At 45.2% G+C, this 21,254-nt stretch overlaps 2 protein-coding genes across 3 annotated transcripts in view; both read left to right on the top strand.

Moving 5' to 3' along the window:
• The window catches only part of LOC137653990 (zinc finger BED domain-containing protein 5-like), a 153,300-nt gene extending 142,577 nt beyond the window's left edge, over nucleotides 1–10,723 (top strand). The window contains exon 2 of the mRNA XM_068387624.1: nucleotides 10,146–10,723. Within this exon, the coding sequence (XP_068243725.1) occupies nucleotides 10,146–10,723 (578 nt within the window). The remainder of the gene's footprint in view (nucleotides 1–10,145) is intronic.
• The window catches only part of LOC137654624 (zinc finger protein 665-like), a 272,648-nt gene that overhangs the window by 141,846 nt on the left and 109,548 nt on the right, over nucleotides 1–21,254 (top strand). The window lies entirely within an intron of this gene.

Below are 21,254 nucleotides of genomic sequence, written 5' to 3'. Positions count from 1 at the left end.
AGTGGTTCTTACTATTTGTGAACATTCTTAGATGATTTACATAATTATAATTCTGTTATAATTCTGTTTCTGTTACAGTTACTCCACCCTCCCCCTTCTCCCGTGAATGTCAGTGGGGGAGGAGGGTGCTTACTTAATTTTTAATTCTTATTTTTTGCTTTTCCCTCGGGTTACTCTTCGGAGTTCCTCCCTGGGGAATTTCTGTTAAATAATTTTTCAATACAGTATTTAACTTAGCCGGTGATTATATAAGCTGCAACTCTGTTGCTCGACAGAAAACTCTACGTTAAAAATCCGCCAGCGATCGCTATGCAGGTAGGGGGTGTACTTCAACAGCGCCATCTGTCGTGCAGGTACTCAGTACTCAATGTAAACAAAGAACTCAATTTTCTCTCTGTCGGGCTACCGGCAAGACCTACTAATTCGCTGTTGCTAACTGGATTTGTTTTCACAACTATTTGGTGAAGTACACTATTCTAGTTTTGAGCTTTTGCTATGCAGGTGTTTTATCTTCATCTCAAAACTTGAACTCGTTTTGGATAGATTTAATTATGGTGACAAAGAGAGTATGGACTTTCTTTCACTTTTAAATGGCCGACCCTTCCCTTAGACGGAAGTGTGTTTAGGTTTTTAGTAATTATCTTATCACGTTATAGATCTATATATTTTATATCTCTCCGCCTTTTTTAGGCCTCTTCGATTAACTTTCCATTTATTATAAACATATAAAAATAAATTTTAATGTTTTGTTTATATGCGACCTTTCCTGATAGTAGGCGGTCCTAACTTGGAACCGAAGTTAATCAACGTTGAGCCCTTTATATTGTAATTAGCTTTTAAAGAATTTAAAACTTTTTAAATGTAATATTTTATGAAAGAATTTCTTTGATAGTCTTCGTACTGTTTTCAAAGATGAACTAACGTTTTGTTTTTTATGCTACGCAGTTGTTGACGTTCAGGACGTTCAACATGCGCTCTATCGTTACGATAGAGAGAGAGTGTATCACGGTTTCACTTTGCAGTAAGAGTAAATCGATTCTAACGTTTTGTTCATTCTTTCTTAGCTTAAATGTTTTAAATTCTAATTTAAAGGAACTTTTTATTTGAAAAACCATTCAGTTTTTTCCTTTAGTCAAATAACATGTTTTTTTGACGAAATATAATTGGGCTCTTCTCTTAGGTGCGAAATCAAGAGAGAAAGAGAGAGAGAGAGAGATAGAGACGGAGGGAGAGAGAGGAGAGAAAACGTTCCGTTCAAGCGGGTAACGTTGTTCTCGTGTTACTCTCGTCCCTAGTCTCTGTACGGGGAGGAAGGATAAAACGTTTTTAGGTTTTTATTCTCGTCCCCAGGCTATGTGCGGTGAGAGATTGAAAACGTAGTTATATGAACTAGTGTTTAGTCTCTTTCCCAGCCACTGATTTTTCTTTTTATCTTAAAATATGTTTTCTGTTTTTTTCTGGTATTATGAACTTGCATTATACGACTTATTTCGCAATTACTACCTTTTAATGAAGGGTAGAATTGTGTGTTTCAGGTAGAAATAAGTGCAAAACAGAAAATCGAAGTGATAAGTGATATGCGCAAAGTGTTACAGTGTTGCGTCCGAGGCGCAAAGTGTTACAGTGTTGCGTCCGAGGCGCAAAGTGTTACAGTGTTGCGTCCGAGGGTTCGTCTGTTCGTGCCTGTCGTTCACCTAGTCCGGGACCTCTTGCAAGCTCCCAAGCCCAGGGGAGAAGTAATGTCGAACGACTTATGGGTTCGAGAGGCCTTGACCAACGAACAGACGTTTTCCCTCTCTGGTATCGGGTGTTTCTTACCAAGATCTCCCCTACCATAAGACGAGAGAGACGTTGTTTCTCCTCGCCATCCGTAGGCTTTTCGCATAAGAAACCTGTCACAAGGTTTCGAAGCCCTTAAGCGAAAGTCAGTCCTTTCAGGACAGGTCCAGCGTCCTGGTTACAGCCATTAGGACAGCTCTGACCCTATGCAGTCATCGGATAACTGCTCGCCGCCTAACAAAAGCGTAACACAGATTCCGAAAGTCTTTTTTTGTAGGCAAAGTGTTGCGGTCACAGACGTTACCCTCGTCCATTACCACAACCATTTCCGTTGATCCTTAAGGGGTTATATGGCAAAACATGCAGTATATGCTTGCCTCCCTTATGGAAGACTATTCTGCCGATTAGTCCGTTGAGTCTAGCCGTTTATCTCATCGATATCCTGGCTTTCAGCCAACCTAACGTTCCTTTGTGCTTACTGTTGACGTTGGCGTAGCCTAGTCACGTCAGTCAGGTTGTTTAGAACCACACTCGATGCGGTCTCGTGTGGTTTTTCAGCCGCATTTGGACGTTAGGCCACTGGCTGATACTCCTGTTGACGTTCTAGACGTTCACTAACAATCGGAGTTGACTTGTTTTGACGCTGTGCGTCAACCTCCGCATTCTAGAGTTGTTTTGACTGCTCAGTCTAGGCAGTCAAAGCAGTCTCGAGTGGACGCTGTACGTCCTCACGCACCTGTTGTGGTTGACAGTTCAGTTGTTGACAGTTCACAGACTGTCAAGCAGTTACATGACGTTGCGTTCTGGTCCGCTACTAATGCACCAGTGAGAGACTCAGCTTTTATCGGACAAGGTTCCTGTAGATGAGGAAGTGGCTGTTCTCCCTCCTACTGATATTCCCTTGAGGACTCTGTCAGATGGAGAGGAGCCTTAAGCTGCTTAGCCTCCTATGGACTTTAATTAAATCATGATGATTTTTTTTTAAGGATCTTCGTCCGGATCTTGTAACTGCTGCTCCTCGTTCGCCTAAACGTCAGAGCTTACACTAGGCCTAGCTACTTCGAAGCCGTTGTTTTTAAGCTAGTGGTCTCTCGCTCTCCTAGAGAGCGTTACGTTGGCTAGGCGACTGGTTTTTCACCAGGAGGAGTTTGGGGGATACAGCCTTTGCTTTCCCTTCTTTTAAACTGGTTTATAGAGCGAGAGTCTGATATGACACGAGAGAAGTTCTCGGCTTGGGAGTTCATGCCTCTGCCCAGATAGACTTCTCAATTCTGGTAGACTCTCCCTGGCGCCTAGCCAGGAGACGCTCCAAGTTGTTTACAGGTCAACTTCTCAGCTGTTGTCGAGCCTTTGAAGTTTTGCTGTACTATTATGTCACGCATAACAAGGCTTTCAGGGATGGTAAACGGTTCCGCCTCAGTCGCTAACCCCGTCTGTTGCCACACCTGCTCCCGTAGACCCTAAATGGGCTTTGCTGCAAGACATGCAGTCCAAGCTTGCGTCCTTGATAGAGGACTTAAATGCGGAGAAGAACCTTCTGGCCAACAACCTTCCAACCGGTCGGTTGTGCGCCCTGTTGACGCTGAGGTAACCTACTCGCGTCTGCCAGTTGAGGTGGTTCCTCCACCGATGCGACCCAGTGTGGGTTGCCAACCGCACGGTGACGTTAAGCGACGCTCGGAGGTGGTTGTTGACGTTCAGGACGTTCAACAACCAGCAGAAGTGACTTGTTGTGACGCAGTGCGTCAACCTCAGCAACCCGGTAGGGTGTTGACTGCACAACCCAGACGGTCTAGACAGTTTCGGGTTGACGCTGTGCTTCCTCGCGCACCCATGGTTGTTGACAGTTCACAGACTGTGCAGCAGTTCCATGATATTGCGTCCGGCTCCGTCACGCATCCACCAGTGCGACCGGATTCAGCGAGTCAGACGTTGCCCACTCCGTTGCCGTTTTCCTCATCAGTTTCGGATGAGGAACCCTCTGATGAGGACGTTGCTGAACAAGACGATCAGCCCCCAGCCCTGCTATCCATCCAGAAGATGCTGAAGAAGGAACGCTGCTCAGTCAGGCTGTGGATGAGTCTGGTAGTGACGCTGTCATCCGTGTATCAATTTGTGTCACTAGGAAGACTACACCTCCATCCTCTTCTATACCATCTAGCTTTTCACTGGAAAAAGGACAAGACGCTAGAAGCGGTCTCGATCCCGGTTTCCGAAAAGATAAAGTCTTGTCTGACTTGGTGAAAGGACTATATCAACCTAAGAGAGGGTCTTCCCCTGACTGTTCAGACTCCCAACCACGTTCTCTTCTCGGACGCATCGGACGTAGGCTGGGGTGCGACATTAGACGGTCGAGAATGCTCGGGAATATGGAACTCAAGTCAAAGGACAATGCATTTCAACTGCAAGGAGCTACTGGCAGTACGTCTGGCCTGGAAAAGCTTCAGGTCTCTCCTTCAAGGCAAAGTGGTGGAGGTGAACTCGGACAACACCACGGCTTTGGCGTACATCTCCAAGCAAGGAGGGACCTACTCTCTGACGTTGTACGAGATCGCAAGGGACCTCCTCACCTGGTCAAAAGGTCTAGACATATCACTAGTAACGAGGTTCATCCAAGGCAACTTGAATGTCATGGCAGATTGTCTCAGTCGGAAGGGACAAATAATTCCAACAGAATGGACCCTCCACAAGGATGTATGCAAGAGACTTTGGGCCACCTGGGGCCAGCCAACCATAGATCTCTTCGCAACCTCGATGACCAAGAGGCTCCCAATATTTTGCTCACCAATCCCGGACCCAGCAGCAGTTCATATAGATGCCTTTCTCCTAGATTGGTCACATCTAGATCTATATGCATTCCCTCCGTTCAAGATTGTCAACAAGGTACTGCAGATGTTCGCCTCTCACGAAGGGACAAGGTTGACGCTAGTTGCTTCCCTCTGGCCCGCGAGAGAATGGTTCACCGAGGTACTTCGATGGCTAGTAGACGTTCCCAGAACACTTCCCCTAAGGGTGGACCTTCTACGTCAGCCACACGTAAAGAAGGTACACCAAGGCCTCCACGCTCTTCGTCTGACTGCCTTCAGACTATCGAAAGACTCTCGAGAGCTAGAAGCTTTTCGAAGGAGGCAGCCAGAGCGATTGCTAGAGCAAGGAGAACATCCACCCTTAGAGTCTACCAATCGAAGTGGGAAATCTTCCGAAACTGGTGCAAGTCAGTATCCGTATCCTCGACCAGTACCTCTGTAACTCAAATAGCTGACTTCCTCTTATATCTGAGGAAAGAACGATCTCTTTCAGCTCCCACTATCAAGGGTTACAGAAGCATGTTGGCATCAGTCTTCCGTCACAGAGGCTTAGATCTTTCCAACAATAAAGATCTACAGGACCTCCTTAAGTCTTTTGAGACCACGAAGGAGCGTCGTTTGGTTACACCTGGTTGGAATTTAGACGTGGTACTAAGATTCCTTATGTCAGACAGGTTCGAACCGCTACAATCAGCCTCCCTGAAAGATCTCACCTTAAAGACTCTTTTCCTGGTATGCTTAGCCACAGCTAAAAGAGTCAGTGAGATTCATGCCTTCAGCAAGAACATCGGATTCTCATCCGAAACGGCTACATGTTCTACAACTTGGTTTTCTAGCCAAAAACGAGCTGCCTTCTCGGCCTTGGCCAATATCGTTCGATATTCCAAACTTATCGTATGGTGGGAAATGAACTAGAAAGAGTCTTATGCCCTGTAAGAGCTCTTAAGTTCTATTTAAAACGAACTAAACCTTTACGAGGCCCGTCTGAAGCTTTATGGTGTTCAGTTAAGAAACCATCTTTGCCTATGTCAAAGAATGCTTTATCCTATTTTATCAGACTGTTAATACGAGAAGCTCATTCCCATCTGAATGAGGAAGACCAAGCTTTGCTGAAGGTAAGGACACACGAAGTTAGAGCTGTCGCAACTTCCGTGGCCTTTAAACAAAATAGATCTCTGCAAAGTATAATCGACGCAACCTATTGGAAAAGCAAGTCAGTGTTCGCGTCTTTTTATCTTAAGAATGTCCAGTCTCTTTACGAGAACTGCTACACTCTGGGACCATTCGTAGCAACGAGTGCAGTAGTGGGTGAGGGCTCAACCACTACAATTCCCTAATTCCATAACCTTTTTAATCTTTCTCTTGAAATGTTTTATTATTGTTTTTGGGTTGTCCGGAAGGCTAAGAAGCCTTTCGCATCCTACTTGATTTGGCGGGTGGTCAAAGTCATTTCTTGAGAAGCGCCTAGATTAGAGGTTTTGATGAGGTCCTGTTGTATGGGTTGCAACCCTTGATACTTCAGCTCCTAGGGGTCGCTCAGCATCCTAAGAGGATCGCGAGGCTCCGTAAGGAAGACGTACAGTAGGGTCCCGAATTATGCGAGAATTTGGTCGATTAATGACCTCGTGTAAATGGAAAATCGCGAATTTCGAAACACACAACTACAGTAACAGAAATAATTCCATTGCGGCCATGGCAACCAGCAATTTGCCTATTCAAATGTGTTTACTACCCATTTCCAATATTTTCTTTGTACTATACTGTATTTCTTTATAATATCAAATTGTTCTTGTAAATAAATAAAACATTTAATATACTTTAAAGTTATAATAACTTGAAAAATGGTTAAAATTACAACCAGGATAGGTGTAAACACCATATATTTCCCGTTATAACACAACCCAAAATACAGACAAATTTTAATGTTTGTCATATCTATTGTATAATACAACTGGTGAATAGCAAAACCATCACTCTATAGACTAGCTTGTTGTATGATTGAAAATCCAGAATTATCAAAATAAAGGCGATTTTATATCATGCGTTTCCTAAACACGCTAAAAAGCACAATAGAAAACGACAACCAATGTTTTGTTTACGTTTATCTCTGATCACAACGAAGAAACAGACGCATTTATACATCTGTGTTTTTGAATTGACAGCAATTTTACCAAGTATAGATTATATGTTGAATTTGTTATTACCAATGTTCTAATTATTTTTTATTAAAACTTTCAAATAAATGAAATGAATGCCATTTATGAAATGTTTTTCTTTATGATGCCGCCTGAAACGGAAACCTTCCATTTGTTTACGCTCCATCTTCGATCATAATAAACAAACGAATGCATTAAACACACATGATCTAAGTCATAACTAATGATATTACAAACATTTAGTAAACATTGTTATTACAAATATTTTACTTACCGTATCCATATAAATTCCTAAATTCGTAGCAAAGCTGGAAATTTTTTTTCCTTATGCGTTTAATCCACAATAGCAAACTTCCGCTAATGACAGAGTGATAACTTACGATAATTCTAAACTGTTACGAAAGATAATTGTCCTTTCCATATCCAAAATACTTTTCCTAACTTCATTTATAAGTCAACTTGTACCCACCTCAATTATGGATCCATATGCAAAAAAGGTAAAAGAAGAAAGTACTAGGCCTATTTTTAAAGTCACCGAACAATTAGGTTACCGCTATAATGTTCGATGTGAGAGAGAGAGAGAGAGAGAGAGAGAGAGAGAGAGAGAGAGAGGGATGGTTTTAAAGTACTAAACAATAAATATGATAGGTTATAACACATTGGTGTTTATGTAATATTAACTGTATAGATGGTTTGAATAAGTTAAGAAATGGTGTAAACAATTCTTTGTTATTGTATTCGCGCGGAAGCTAGACATCAGCTGATGTGATCAAAGCCAAAAGTAAAACAAAAATAAGTTAGCAATACTCGATTTTTAAAACACGCCCGAAATTTAACAACATAAGTACATGTTTTATTATAGCGCAATTGACATTTAAAGAGTAAAAATTTTCTGGAATAGAATGGTGTTTCCTAAAAAATAGTGGTTTGCGGACGAAATCGGTTACCGTATTTTAAGCTATGATTGAAATGGATGTATACACGGTATAATTTTTTCGTTTTGTATTTAATTGACACTTCAAGAAAACCGATTTTGGTTTCTTCATCTATTTGTAAGTATTGTATAACGAGAGAGAGAGAGAGAGAGAGAGAGAGAGAGAGAGAGAGAGAGAGATTATGACGCAGAAGGTTACAGATCTAGAACAGGGGAGGATGAAGGTGGGGGGAGTGATGAGATAGGCTGGGTGGACTCGCAGGGGAGACGGTAGGAGACGGGGGAAGGGGGGATTTGGTTGCCAGTGGCTAAAAATAGATTCTGAAAGACGGTAAAGGGAAAAACGAATCCCATCGAATAAACAGAATAAGGAAAGGGAATAAGATCCAGAGGAATAATAGATATAATGGAATGAAAATGACTAGATGGTGTTAGTTGTGATAAGAATAATTTAGATATTTGAAATAAGGAATTCGTGATAAATATAGAAGAATATCAAAGGATACAGTTAGTTTGCATTAAAGGGTTTGTTATCGTTTATCGGCAGTGAATAGCCTAAACTTCGGTAACGAGTCGTCAATATGTTTGCAAATCAAATGTATACTGTTTAAAATATGACAAAATATTGACGACTTGTTACCGAAGTTTAGGCTATTCACTGCCGATAAACGAACCCAGTCTACTCGTGAAAACCTTGAACGCCCAGAGGGAAAAATAAGGCTTTTAAATATACTGTACTAAACAAAAATAATGCTTTAATATACCATCATTAACACTACCATTACAATTATCGTAAGGTTGGAGAAAGATAAAGATTGCCGAGAACGTAACCACATTTCTGTTTACATTTTGTCAGCTGGACTCGCAAAGTTAACAGTTGATTTCATTGTTGATGTGGAATTTTATCCTTAAATAGGCTATTCATTATGAAATTATGTTAATGAAATGTAATGTTAATATTGTTTTGTAACATTTATTATAAATCACCGTATTTAGGGCTACCAATATACTTAAAAAGACAATAGATTTGATACATTTTGGAGTGCTTGACTCGCGAACTTTGAACAGCCTTGCAGATACAGAAAATTTATTTTTGAAAAATAGCGATCGCGGAAAAGGGGAATCGTGTAATTCGAACACGCTTAATTCGGGACCCTACTGTACTTAAAAAGGTAGAGTAATTGTTCAAGTCGACTTCCTTACCAGGTACTTATTTATTTTAAGTTTGTTATTTTGATAACTGCTAAAATAAAATAAAAAATCCTTAGCTCATAATAATGTAAACATTTATTGCTGGTCTCTACCCACCCCCCTGGGTGTGATTCAGCTTATATAATCACCGGCTAAGTTAAATATTGAAAAATGTTATTTTTATAATAAAATAAATTTTTGAATATACTTACCCGGTGATTATATATTAAAGGACCCTCCCTTCCTCCCCAATAGAGACCCAGTGGACCGAGGAGAAAATTGAGTTCTTTGTTTACATTGAGTACTGAGTACCTGCACGACAGATGGCGCTGTTGAAGTACACCCCCTACCTGCATAGCGATCGCTGGCGGATTTTTAACGTTGAGTTTTCTGTCGAGCAACAGAGTTGCAGCTTATATAATCACCGGGTAAGTATATTCAAAAATTTGTTTTATTATAAAAATAACATTTTTTAATTTTATTTTCCCAGTTAACTATGCAGTTTTTCTTCGTTTGTCTAAAGTGTGCCAACGAAGCAGAGCTGTCCTGTTTGTGCCTGGGGAGTCTGCTGTCGCTGCTGTCCCTCTAGGACAGTGATTCGAAGGTGCCTTCAAAATTCAGAGGAAAAAATTGCATTAACTTCACTCTCTGTGCTTCTGCTGCTGCTGCACAATTTAGCGATCGAATTTTCAACTTAGGTACTTTTCATTGAATTTGTATAATAATTTGTACTTATGGAAAATTACAATCCAGGAGAACAATACTAATTATATGATTTTGCTGTGTAATAATTGTACGGACACTGGAGAGAACAGCTTGGCGGGAGAGTGGGAGGGAGGGAGGGGAGTGAGGGTTGTAGACTGACGTGTATGACACACGTACAGGGCAGGGCGCACAGCGAGTCGCCACTGGCCAGAGCCCAGAATGTCTCAGTACTGATTGGTGACGCAAAGGAAGCAGAAGGTATGACATATCCTCCTCCCTCAGCTAGTTAGCAATACATACCTGGTATCTATTGCTAACTAGCTGAGTTCGTGAGTCGTTTGTTCATCTTTTTCTTTTTTTAGTAATTAATTACGAAGTATTAGTAATGAGTTTCTCTATGCTTTATAACACCAAAAGCAAAATTTAATAATTTTCTCCTGTAATACCAAATGTAAACACGTCGTAAATTTGTGATCATTTGCAATTCTTGAGATAAGCTAAAACTGTGTTTGTTGCTTTCTACCTAAGTATCAAAAACTAATTTAAGCCTCTATTTTTTTCCTTTGGGTGCAGTTCATATTTCACTGATTTTGCATACTGACATAAGGTGGTTATCAAGGGGTCGTGTACTGAACCGTGTTCTTGAACTCAAAGAAGAATTAAAAACCTTTTTCCAAGAGGAGAGACATGATATATTCATAAAGCTGCTTGAAAATTCTACTTGGTGTTTGAAGCTGTCATATTTGGCAGATATTTTCATAAAGCTGAATGAACTAAATCTCTCAATGCAGGGGAGACTTGAGGGAATTGTAACATCAGTTAACAAGATAAAAGGTTTCCAAAGAAAGTTAAAATCATGGAAGTCGGCTGTTCAGAAAGACGATGTGTCAAACTTCCCTTCTCTTCAACAACCAGGATATAAAGGTCTGGGAACTGTAAAAAATCTTATTCTTAATCACTTGGAACAACTAAGAGAAGCAGTTGATATGTATTTTCCATCGCTTTCTACAGAGAAACTCGATTGGATTGTATCACCCTTCGAACTGGCTGACATGGCTGAAGAACTGGACTTCACGGCAATAGAACGTGATGAATTTCTTGATATGTCTGCTGATTCATCACTGAAAGTCAAATTTGAGAGAGTGACGTGACACTGGCAGCTTTTTGGCATGGAACATTGGGGGAATATCCTAATTTGGCTAAGAAAGCTATTTATCTACTTTTGCCTTTCTCCACATCGTATCTGTGTGAGCAGGCATTTTCTGCCATGGCAACAATAAAATCAAAACAAAGAAATAGGCTTCTTTCACTTGAGGATAATATGCAGGTGGCATTATCAACAATAAGACCTGATATCAAGAGTTTGTGTTCCAAGCATCAATCCCAAGTTTCACACTAACTATGGTTCACTTTTGCCTATTTGTGTGTATGTCTTGTATCATAGTGTAACACTGTAACAGTGCAACTACTTGAATGCATTGTGCAACTACTGTAAAACTTGTCGCAATTACATATTTGTATTATAATAAGGATCAGTGTAAAGAAAATTTTCATATCTATGTATAAGGTGTTGTTACATCGATGCAAAATGTCGAAATGCAAAAAAAAATATATTAAAAAAACAACGGAGATTTTAAATATGTATTTCCTTATAAGGGTGCCGGGAACTTTTGAAAAGCTTGCCAAGGGTGCCGCAAACTAGAAAAGGTTGGGAACCACTGCTCTAGGACATCGTCATGGGCATTATCCCTTCTCTTAGAAGTTCTCCTGTGACAACTGTCAGCTCTTCAGTTCATCTTAGAACGCTAAGGAGGTTTGCCTCCAGGGGTAGGGTAACTTCCCTTCCGAGGGAGGTTCCCTTCCTAGGTGTGAGATCTTCTCCCTGCAGAGGGGGAACTTCTCATACCTTAATAATTCCTGAACTGGGTTTTCTTGGTCCTCAGGCGGTTATGCTCTCGGTGCTGAGCGACCGCACTTGTAACCATGCTTAAGGAGCTGAGCGGTTGCAAGGCCGGGCGCATGAAAACTTCAGGTGGCTATGCTCAAGGGGCTGAGTAGCTGCAGGATCAGTCTTGTGACCTCTCTCGTTCGAGAGGAAGGCCACTCATAAGGACTCCTCTTCGGAGGATTGCTCCTTATAGGTCAGCTTGCTGATCCAACGGCTAGCCATCACCAGTGTCTTCAAGTCTCTTCTACGAAGTGTTCACCTCTCTCGTTCGTGAGAGAGGCCACTCATAGAGACTCTTCTTCGGAGGATTGTTCCTGATTAGACCAGCTTGCTGTTCGGGACCTCTCCGCAGATTTGTTCGCCTTCCCCTAGACCTGCTGACCTGCCGTCTCCGTTCCTGGCTGCTGACGCTGTGGGTGCCCACGCACCCCGTTATCCAACGGGCACCGGTCCCTTCGGGGCAAAAGGGGCTTTCTCACATTGTGAGTAAGTCCCTTAAGCGCCAGGTATCCCCTGCGCTCCAACGTTCTTCTGCGCGCAAGCACTCGCCTGCTGTTCCTGCTGTTCCTGAGACTGCCATCCAGAGACATCCTGTTCCAGGGACTGCGCGCCAACGTTCACCTGCGCATCAGCGCACATCGTTGGAGTTTCCTGAGATAGCGCACAGGCGCTCACCAGTGCTTCAGCCTGCAAGTGTCTTCTTCGAGGGGCACCTCTCCCGTTCGCCGGAGAGGTCTCTCATAGAGACCCCTCCTCGGAGTATCAAGCAGAACTTCCAGTGTTGATCGTCCTGCCAGCTGACCTACCGATCTACCAGCTCAACCTTGCACTGCAACGAAGGACTTCAGCTCTGGTCTCTGAAGCAGTCCTTCTTATGGTCCTCATCGGGGGATGCCCGCCCTTTTTAAGGACACATCCCAGTTCCTGATCATCCTGTCAGCTGACCCTTCATCCTAGTGAGCAAGTTCGCGCGCGTGCTCGCCGACGATCTTCTTACGCGCGCAAGCGCCGACGATCTTCTTACGCGCAACCGCCGACGATCTTCTTTCGCGCGCAAGCGCTGACGATCTTCTTACGCGCGCAAGCGCCGACAATCTTCAAGAGCTGATGATCTTCTTACGCGCGCGAGCGCCGACGATCTTCCTACGCGCGTAAGCGCCGACGATCGTCCGCGCGCAGGCACCGATGGTTTCCCGAGCGCGCTCGCCGATCTTCTAACCCGCGTGCGCTCGCCGATCTTCTAACGCGCACAAACGCCGACGATCTTCTAACGCGCGCAAGCGCCGACGATCTTCTTACGCGCGTAAGCGCCGACGATCTTCTTACATGCGCAACCGCCGACGATCTTCAAGCGCCGACGATCTTTAAGCGCCGACGATCTTTAAGCGCCGACGATCTCTTCCGAGAGCGCGCGTACCAACATTCTGGTCCGCACGGGCTCTTCATTCTGATCCTGCACGACAATCTGATTCCTGTGCACCCTATGAAGTCTCGCTTGCGCGCCCGTGCGCGTGCGAGCATTTCAACAGTCTTGCGCGCGACCCCCGGGTATATCCCATCTGGCGAGCGCCAGCGCGCTCCCTAGCGCAATCGCCAATACCCTCCCCCGCGCGAGGCTGCTGGACAACGCGCGGTAAGGGTGCCATTGCCACATTTACCCCCCCCCCCCAGCACAGAACAGCATGCTTGCCAGTAGGGGGGAAGGTTCCAGAAAGTTCTAGGCTCATGCCGTCTTTATCTTTTTACAGGCGACTTCCCCTCCAGAGGGAGTGTCTGACAGCGCAACCGTCGGCCGGCAGCCTGGTTTGGGACTCTAATCAGAGCGGTAGCACAGGCTTTCAAGCTGTTCTCTCTGAGTGGCGCCACAAATCCTTGGCTGCAACCACGCCCCCGAAGAGGAAAAGAGGAGTTCCGACGAGCTAACTTCTCCGAGGACGTAGCTGTCTCCTCGTAAGTCTTCGAGGCAGGCATTCTCCCCCCTCAGATTTTTCTCCCTCACCTTCGGACGAAGTTTTCCCGTCCTCAGGAGAGTCACGGGAGGTGAGACGTTCCCCAATCACACCATTGAGGGAAACCCCACCTCGCGTGATAAAGTTTTTCTTGAATAAAGGTGGATAAGAGCCTGCCTCCGTAGTTGTTGGAGTCCTGCATCCCTCCCGGGAGGGAGTCAAGGACTCCAAGGAAATACCGGGAGTCCTCTAGCACCAAATCTTCAGGTTCAAGACATTCTTTCGTTATGGGAACGAACCTGTTTGAGCCTAAGGACGTGAAGCAAGTGGCTGAGAGGTGTAGGAAGTCAACGAGACTCCTTCCTATATAAGGCTTTGATATTCAAGCCCTATAAACCAGCACCTCAGCAGCCACGTCCTACGAAATGAACGGCAGCTAAGACAGTGGGGTCTAAGCCCTTTCCGGTCAAGGACAAGAAAGGCAAGAAGTCCCCCAGGGGAGGGAAGAATCCTAGAAGGAGCAACCGAGGCCGTAAACGCTAGGATTGGCAGTTCCCCTGCATGTCCGCCAGTGGCGGGATACCTACAAAGTTGCGCAGACAGGTTGCAGCAACTCAGGGCCGTTTCCTGGACGATTTCCTTAATCAGTCAGGGAAATCGCGTCCTGTGCACAACATCTCTACCTCCCCTGAGGACCAATCCGGTGTCATTTAGCACCCTTGCCATGGGATCAGCAAGGGGGTGAACTCTGTGGGCAGAGGCCCAGATTAAAGCATACTTCGGTCAGCATGGAGACCGCGGACACAGTCAGTCTGGCAGTAAACCGCAAGACTTCCTGTGTATTCTAGACCTGAAGGACGTGTACTTCCAGATCCCAGTCCATCCGTCTTCAAGGAAGTACTTACGATTCAGCATAGACAGCAAGGAGTACCAGTTCAAGGTGCCGTGTTTCGGTCTCTCCACAGCACCACAGGGTTTCACCGGACTGTTCACCCTAATTTCATCATGGGCACTCAGGATCGGCTTCCGTCTCCTCCATTATCTGGATGACTGCCTGATCCTAGCAGACTCGGAGTCATTCCCTCTTTGACACCGAGACAAACTTCTACGACTTTGCCAAGATCTAAGGATCATGGTAAATCTCGAGAAGTCCGCTCTACCTCCCCTGAGAATGAATCCGGTGTCATTTAGCACCCTTGCTATAGGATCAGCAAGAGGGGCGAACTCTGTGAGCAGAGGTCCAGATTAAAGCATACAGTACTTCGGTCAGCATGGAGACCGCAGACACAGTCAGTCTGGCAGTAAACCGCAAGACTTCTTGTGTATTCTGGAGCTGAAGGCCGTGTACTTCCAGATCCCAGTCCATCCGTCTTCAAGGAAGTACTTACGATTCAGCATAGACAGTAAGGAGTACCAGTTCAAGGTGCCGTGTTTCGGTCTCCTCCATTATCTGGATGACTGCCTGATCCTAGCAGACTCGGAGTCATTCCCTCTTTGACACCGAGACAAACTTCTACGACTTTGCCAAGATCTAAGGATCATGGTAAGTCTCGAGAAGTCCGCTCTGCTACCCAATCAATGACTGGTTCACCTAGGCATGATTATAGACACCAATCTCCATAAGGCCTTTCCATTAGACAATAGGATAGCAAGGCTGAGAAGAGTCGCATGCCCTTTCCTCAGACAAGAAGAGCTTCCAACCCAATTGTGGTTACGTCTCCTCGGTCACCTTTCACCCTTGGCTCGTCTAGTTCTCAACGGTCGCCTCAGGATAAGGTCTCTCCAAGGGCGACTCAGGTCCTAGTGGAATCAAGGCTGCGATTCCCTGGACACCATGATCCCTATGGATCCTGCGGAACAGACGAATCGCCAGTGGTGGGTGACAGGCGAGAACCTACAAAGGAAAATGGATCTTCTCGTTCCTTCCTCCGGTTTGGATGCTGTTTTCGGACACCTCAAAGGAAGGGGGGGGGGGGGGCGTTCTGTACCACAGGACCGCTGGCCTGTGGTCAGAATCGGAAAAGTGCCTCCATATAAATCTGCTAGAGATGAAGGCCGTCTTCCTGGCCCTTCAACAGCTCCAACAAGGACCTGGCGGATCACTCTGTGGTGTGATGAGCTACTTCACCACAGTAATGGCTTACATCAACAAGCAAGGTGGTACCTTTTCAAAGCAGCTATCCCATCTCTCAGTAGAGATACTGAGATAGACTGAAGTCCACTCGATTCCTCTGTCGGCTCGCTTCATTCCAGACAAGAGAAATGTGCTCGCCGACAGTCGAAGCAGAGCTTCTCAGATAATGAGTACCGGGTGGTCCTCGGGTCATCCAGTAGCCAACAAAGTCCTGACTTTGTGGGGTTACCTGACTGTGGATCGGTTCGCTACAGCGCTGACCTTCAAACTCCCGCTGTATTGCCACTCAGTCCCAGATCCCAAGGCACTCTGGCAAGATGCCTTCCAACAACGGTGGGACAGCACCGACGTGTACGCTTTTCCCCCGTTCTGTCTGATGAGGAGGATGCTCAACAAGACCAGAATATCGGTCAATCTCTTGATGACCCTTTTATAGGTCATCTCGCGGAATGGTTTCCGGACCTTCCGCAATTCCTAACGGAACTTCCGAGAGAACTCCCTCTGCGACACAAGCTACTCAAACAACCACATGCCAACATCTTTCACAAAGCCGTAGCTTCGCTTCGACTTCAAGCCAGAAGACTATCCAGCATCTCCTTGCTAAGAGAGGATTGTAGCAACAAGTTGCGAACGGGATGTATGGACACCTGCGTAGATCATCTGCAGGGGTGTACCAGGTAAAGTGGCGAGTTTCTGTGGTTGGAGTCGTGAAGGGGTATCTCTCCACTCGATACCACTATTCCAGCAATAGCGGAGTTCTTCGTATATTTTCGGGAAGAATGCACCTTTCAGTCTCGGCAATGAAAGGCTATCGCTCAGCCTTAAGTCTATCCTTCAGGCTCAAAGGAGTGGATATTTCTCCCTCGCTGGAACTTTCCCTACTCAGACGAAGATATGATCTTACCTGCCCTCAGTCGCAAGTGAGACCTCCTCCATGGAACATGGTTCGAGTTCTCAGGCCTCTTAAGAGACCTCCCTACGAACCATTACGCCAGGCTTCAGATCGCCACCTAACTTGGAAGGCGGTGTTCCTACTAGCTTTGGCCTCGGCCAAGCAAGTCAGTGAACTTCATGGTCTCTCGTTGACATCGCCCTTGCGAGGGGATGAGGGGAGGTAACATTCAGATTCGTCTCTGAGTTTGTGGCTAAGACACAGAATCCGGGAGTGCCGGATCCTCGATTCGACTCTTTCCGGATTTCGAGTCTTCGTTCTGTAACAGAAGACCCAGACCTTCCCCTACTGTGTCCAGTAAGGAGTCTGAGGTTATATCTCAAAGAACGGCTGCATTCGTCCCCAAGTGCAAGCTTTGTTTGTGAGCACTGGGAGAACAAAGAGGAGGGTCACCAAGAATACCATCTTGGCATGGATTCGTAGGGCAATCCATCTGTCCCTGAATCCTGACCCTCCTCCGTCATGTCGCTTTAGAGCGCATGATGTCAGGGGCGTAGCTATGCCCCTGACCTTCAAGAAGAACTCAGTGACGCAGATTCTACAAGCAGGAGTGTGAAAGCGTCAGACGACCTTCACAGCCCACTACCTGCAACACGTGACCCACAGGAGGCTCGATACGTTCTCTATCGGCTCTGTGGGGGCTGCACAACAGCTGGTTTAAACCTCAGGCTCCTTAATGGACAAGTAGCAGAGGGTTGAGGGCATTGTTACCCGGTTTTAGTCTGCATGAAAGAAAAGGTATGTCTGGCCCATATTCTTTTCTTCATCCTCCCTTCTCTTAGGGAAAGCAGCATCCTGGGTTCTCTGCACAGCTGACCTCAAACCACTGCAGGTAAACCATGTTTCCTTGTGTTCCTAGTATTAAGTTAATACTGTCACGTCCCCATACCCTGACGAGGTGGTATTGGGAAAGTCCTAGCCTAAAGTTTTCCATCTAAAGAACTTCAGGTTAACTTCCTAGGACGAGTCACACATAATCCTTCACACACAGCTTATGTAGGCTGCAGCCCTTGCATAGCAAGGTGCAAGTGAGGTGCAGGGACTCTTTATTGTTGAGTGCTGACACACTCAGATATGAGTCCCCGGGCAAAGCCAAAAGCCAGTATGGCTGGGACTTTTCCATTCTTCCTAAGGGTTGAGTCACCTATATTAAATTGCGTGGTTTGTATTTCAGTTACGGAGCAAATGACAAATTCGGAGATAATTTGTATTTTTCCTAACTATACAAACCTTAGCTATTTAATCAAACTTGCCCGCCAGCCCTATCCCCGTGAAGTCCTACCTCTAAGCAAAGTGAGCTCAGCACACAGGTGTGTGAGGGGGGAGGGGGGTAGCAAGCTACCCCTCCCCACACCCCGCTAACTAGCGATGGGGGTTGTAAACCCTCGTTAAAATTCTAATGGCTCGTCATTTCAGCTACGCTGAAAGTAATACCCATATTAAATAGCTAAGGTTTGTATAGTTAGGAAAAATACAAATTATCTTCGAATTTGTCATTTTAGTAAACTTTCTTTAGATAATCTATTTTCAGAGATTAAATAAAACTAGCATACAGTTAATTTTATGCTACTTAGTATTCATGACAATCGATATAGTCCCACGATGCTTTGTATCGTTATTTCCTTTTTCGAAATTGGGAATACTAATATTTATCGTATAATACATATAGATGTTCCAATTGTAAAGTGTGGCAAATCATCTTTGTTCCGTAACTGAAATACAAACCACGCTATTCAATATGGGTATTACTTTCGGCGTAGCTGAAATGACGACCCATTAGAATCTTAACGAGGGTTTACTACCCCCATCGCTAGTTAGCGGGCGGTAGGGAGGGGTAGCTTGCTACCCCCCCCCCCCCCACACACACACCTGTGTGCTGAGCTCACTTTTACTTTGCCCCTCCCCACACCCCGCTAACTAGCGATGGGGGTAGTAAACCCTCGTTAAAATTTTAATGGCTCGTCATTTCATATACGCTGAAAGTAATACCCATATTAAATAGCTAAGGTTTGTATAGTTAGGAAAAATACAAATTATATCCGAATTTGTCATTTTAGTATACTTTCTTCAGATAATCTATTTTCAGAGATTAAATAAAACTAGCGTACAGTTAATTTTACGCTACGTAGTATTCATGACAATCGATATAGTCCCACGAGGCTTTGTATCGTTATTTCCTTTTTCGAAATTGGGAATACTAATATTTATCGTATAATACATATAGATGTTCCAATTGTAAAGTGTGGCAAATCATCTTTGTTCCGGAACTGAAATACAAACCACGCTATTTAATATGGGTATTACTTTCGGCGTAGCTGAAATGACGAGCCATTAGAATCTTAACGAGGGTTTACTACCCCCATCGCTAGTTAGCGGGGGGTAAGGAAGGGTAGCTTGCTACCCCCCCCCCACACACACCTGTGTGGTGAGCTCACTTTTAATTTGGCTCGGGTGGTGATCGGACGTGTCCGCTTTCACCCTCGCCTCTTTGACAGCCATTAATGCTTTTTGTCTTATTACTTACTTTTTCTTATACTTGTAATATATATATAAACATTCTTTATGTTTATGTATATATTTGTGTATAGAAATGTAGTAAGTTTTCTTTTCAGTGTTTGTGCTGTGTGTGTAATGTATGACAACGACACCTGCGTAGTGCAAGGCCACCACGGTTCCACGTCATGGGGTACGGCTTCTCCCTCTTGGTCCATCGGTTTTTCCTTCGGCTTTTCCGTTAACTCGGCCGCCGTGGGGAATCGTCATCGCTGGACTTTCTTCATTCATCTATTATCTTCGCTGTTCCTCCTTTCCTACGGGGAACTTGGATTCTCAGGATGAAGTGGGTCAGGAACATTCGACTCAGACCCCTTCAAACTTAGGATTCCCCCGACCTTGCCAAGGGGAAACCTCGTGACCACGAGTATAACTTGTACTCTGTTAGAGGAATCAGATGAGTATTTCCATTGGCAAGTCCAGCTGAAACTGGATACAGGCTAGGATCCCCAGATGGGAAGAAGGAGACGAAGAGGATCGATGGATGTCCTTTTTAAAACCTAGTGTAACCCAGAAACCTCAACCAATGGTTACTGTTCCCTGAAAGGGCGTAAGGTAGTAACAGCATCTGTTGACCTGTCACAATAGGCCCTACAAAAAGGGTGTCTAGAGACCTATGTGTCACGTCGCTCAAATAGTGAGCAGTGAATGTAGATTGGCGTTTCCAGACCCCAACACTTAAGACTTGGGAGAGTGAGAAAATTCTCTTAAATGCCAGAGAGGCAGCCACTCCCCTAACTTGATGGGCTCTGGGTTGTGCTGCCTCCGGGTCTCCGTGAAAAGACCTCGCATTAACTTTCTTGAGTCAGAAAGAGATGGTGTTGCGAGAGATTCTCTTCTTTACCCTGTTGGTACAAAGAAGAGATGACGGAGACGTGGTCTGAAAAGTCTTGTGCTCCTCAGATATTTTTTGACGCCCTGACTGGGCTTAGTAACGACTGGACTGCATCCTGTGTTACCTATTGAGAGTGAATTCTCGAAATCTCCCATCCGTAGATGAAGGATTATGAGTCTAGCCACCAAGCCCTGTACGAAGTTGCGAGACACTCGCCCCCCCCCCCCCCATCTCTTAGAATGGGTGACGTAAGACAGACCATGTAGCTCACTGACCCTTTTAACGGAGGACAGAGGTACGAGGAAGACGGTCTTAAGGTTCAGAGAATAGTCTGAGGCCCTTAAGGGCACATAGGGCAGACCCTTCAGCGAACGTAAGACACGTCTCAAGGAGATGGTCTAATCTCAAGAGGGGGGCAAGATCACTCCAACACCGAAACAACCAAGGTGATGTCTTCTGAGGCGGAGAGGTCAACCCCTTCTCTGTCTACAGATGAGGCTCAAGGCTGCACGATAGCCCTTAATCGCCGAGACTGAGAGAAGCTTTCCTCACTGAGGTACAAAAGGAAGTCTGGGAACTACTGATCCTTCCTTTTGAGGATCCAATTGCTTCACATTGTCGCTGTTGTAGCGGTTAGGAAGTCAATTGTCTTAACCCCAGCAGTTAGGACTTCTTGTAGGGACTGCCTAGAGTTTTGGTTTGACAAATCCTCGTGGCTCGCAAGGTAGCCGACTGAATCAGACCACATGTCAAGCCAGAAGGCAAATTGAATGTCGCTTCCCTTGCCGAGGCTTTTGTGAAGGAGAAGAGCCTGGAAGAGTTGAGTGTCTCTTCGAGGATTAGCCTGGTGTGAGCCTCGCTGTGAGGGGATCTAAGATCAGAGGAGAAGGTTGACGTCTCAGAACTCGGAGAACAGACCAGGATTAAAGGTCGCTCAAGAAAGGCAGAGGCGGGGGACAGTGACATTGCACTAGCCTCCTCTCCATCCCAGCAAGGACCAGGGAAGGCCAGGCAGAGGCTACTGAAGATTCAGCAGATAGATCTATAGGCTCCCCCAACCTTAGCTTACAAGGATGGTAAGGTTGTAGGCACTGAAGGCTCTAATGAGTCTGGGCAGGACTCGAACCCCAGACTGTCAATACATAGCCTGTCCAAGGCTGGAGAGTCAAAGGGTCGAGGAAACATGCAAATGGCCGAGGCATGAGATATAACACATAGTTCTTAGAGTCCTTAAATAGGAGGATTCTAAGTCCCTCGACGGCAGCTCTCACGAGGAATCCTCAGACTGCGATAATTCCTTGCGTGTTATTA

This window comes from Palaemon carinicauda, chromosome 15, assembly GCF_036898095.1.
Source record: "Palaemon carinicauda isolate YSFRI2023 chromosome 15, ASM3689809v2, whole genome shotgun sequence".
Lineage (NCBI taxonomy): Eukaryota > Metazoa > Arthropoda > Malacostraca > Decapoda > Palaemonidae > Palaemon > Palaemon carinicauda.
The sequence above is the reverse complement of the archived record's forward strand: the minus strand, read 5'-3'. Positions and strand labels throughout refer to the sequence as shown.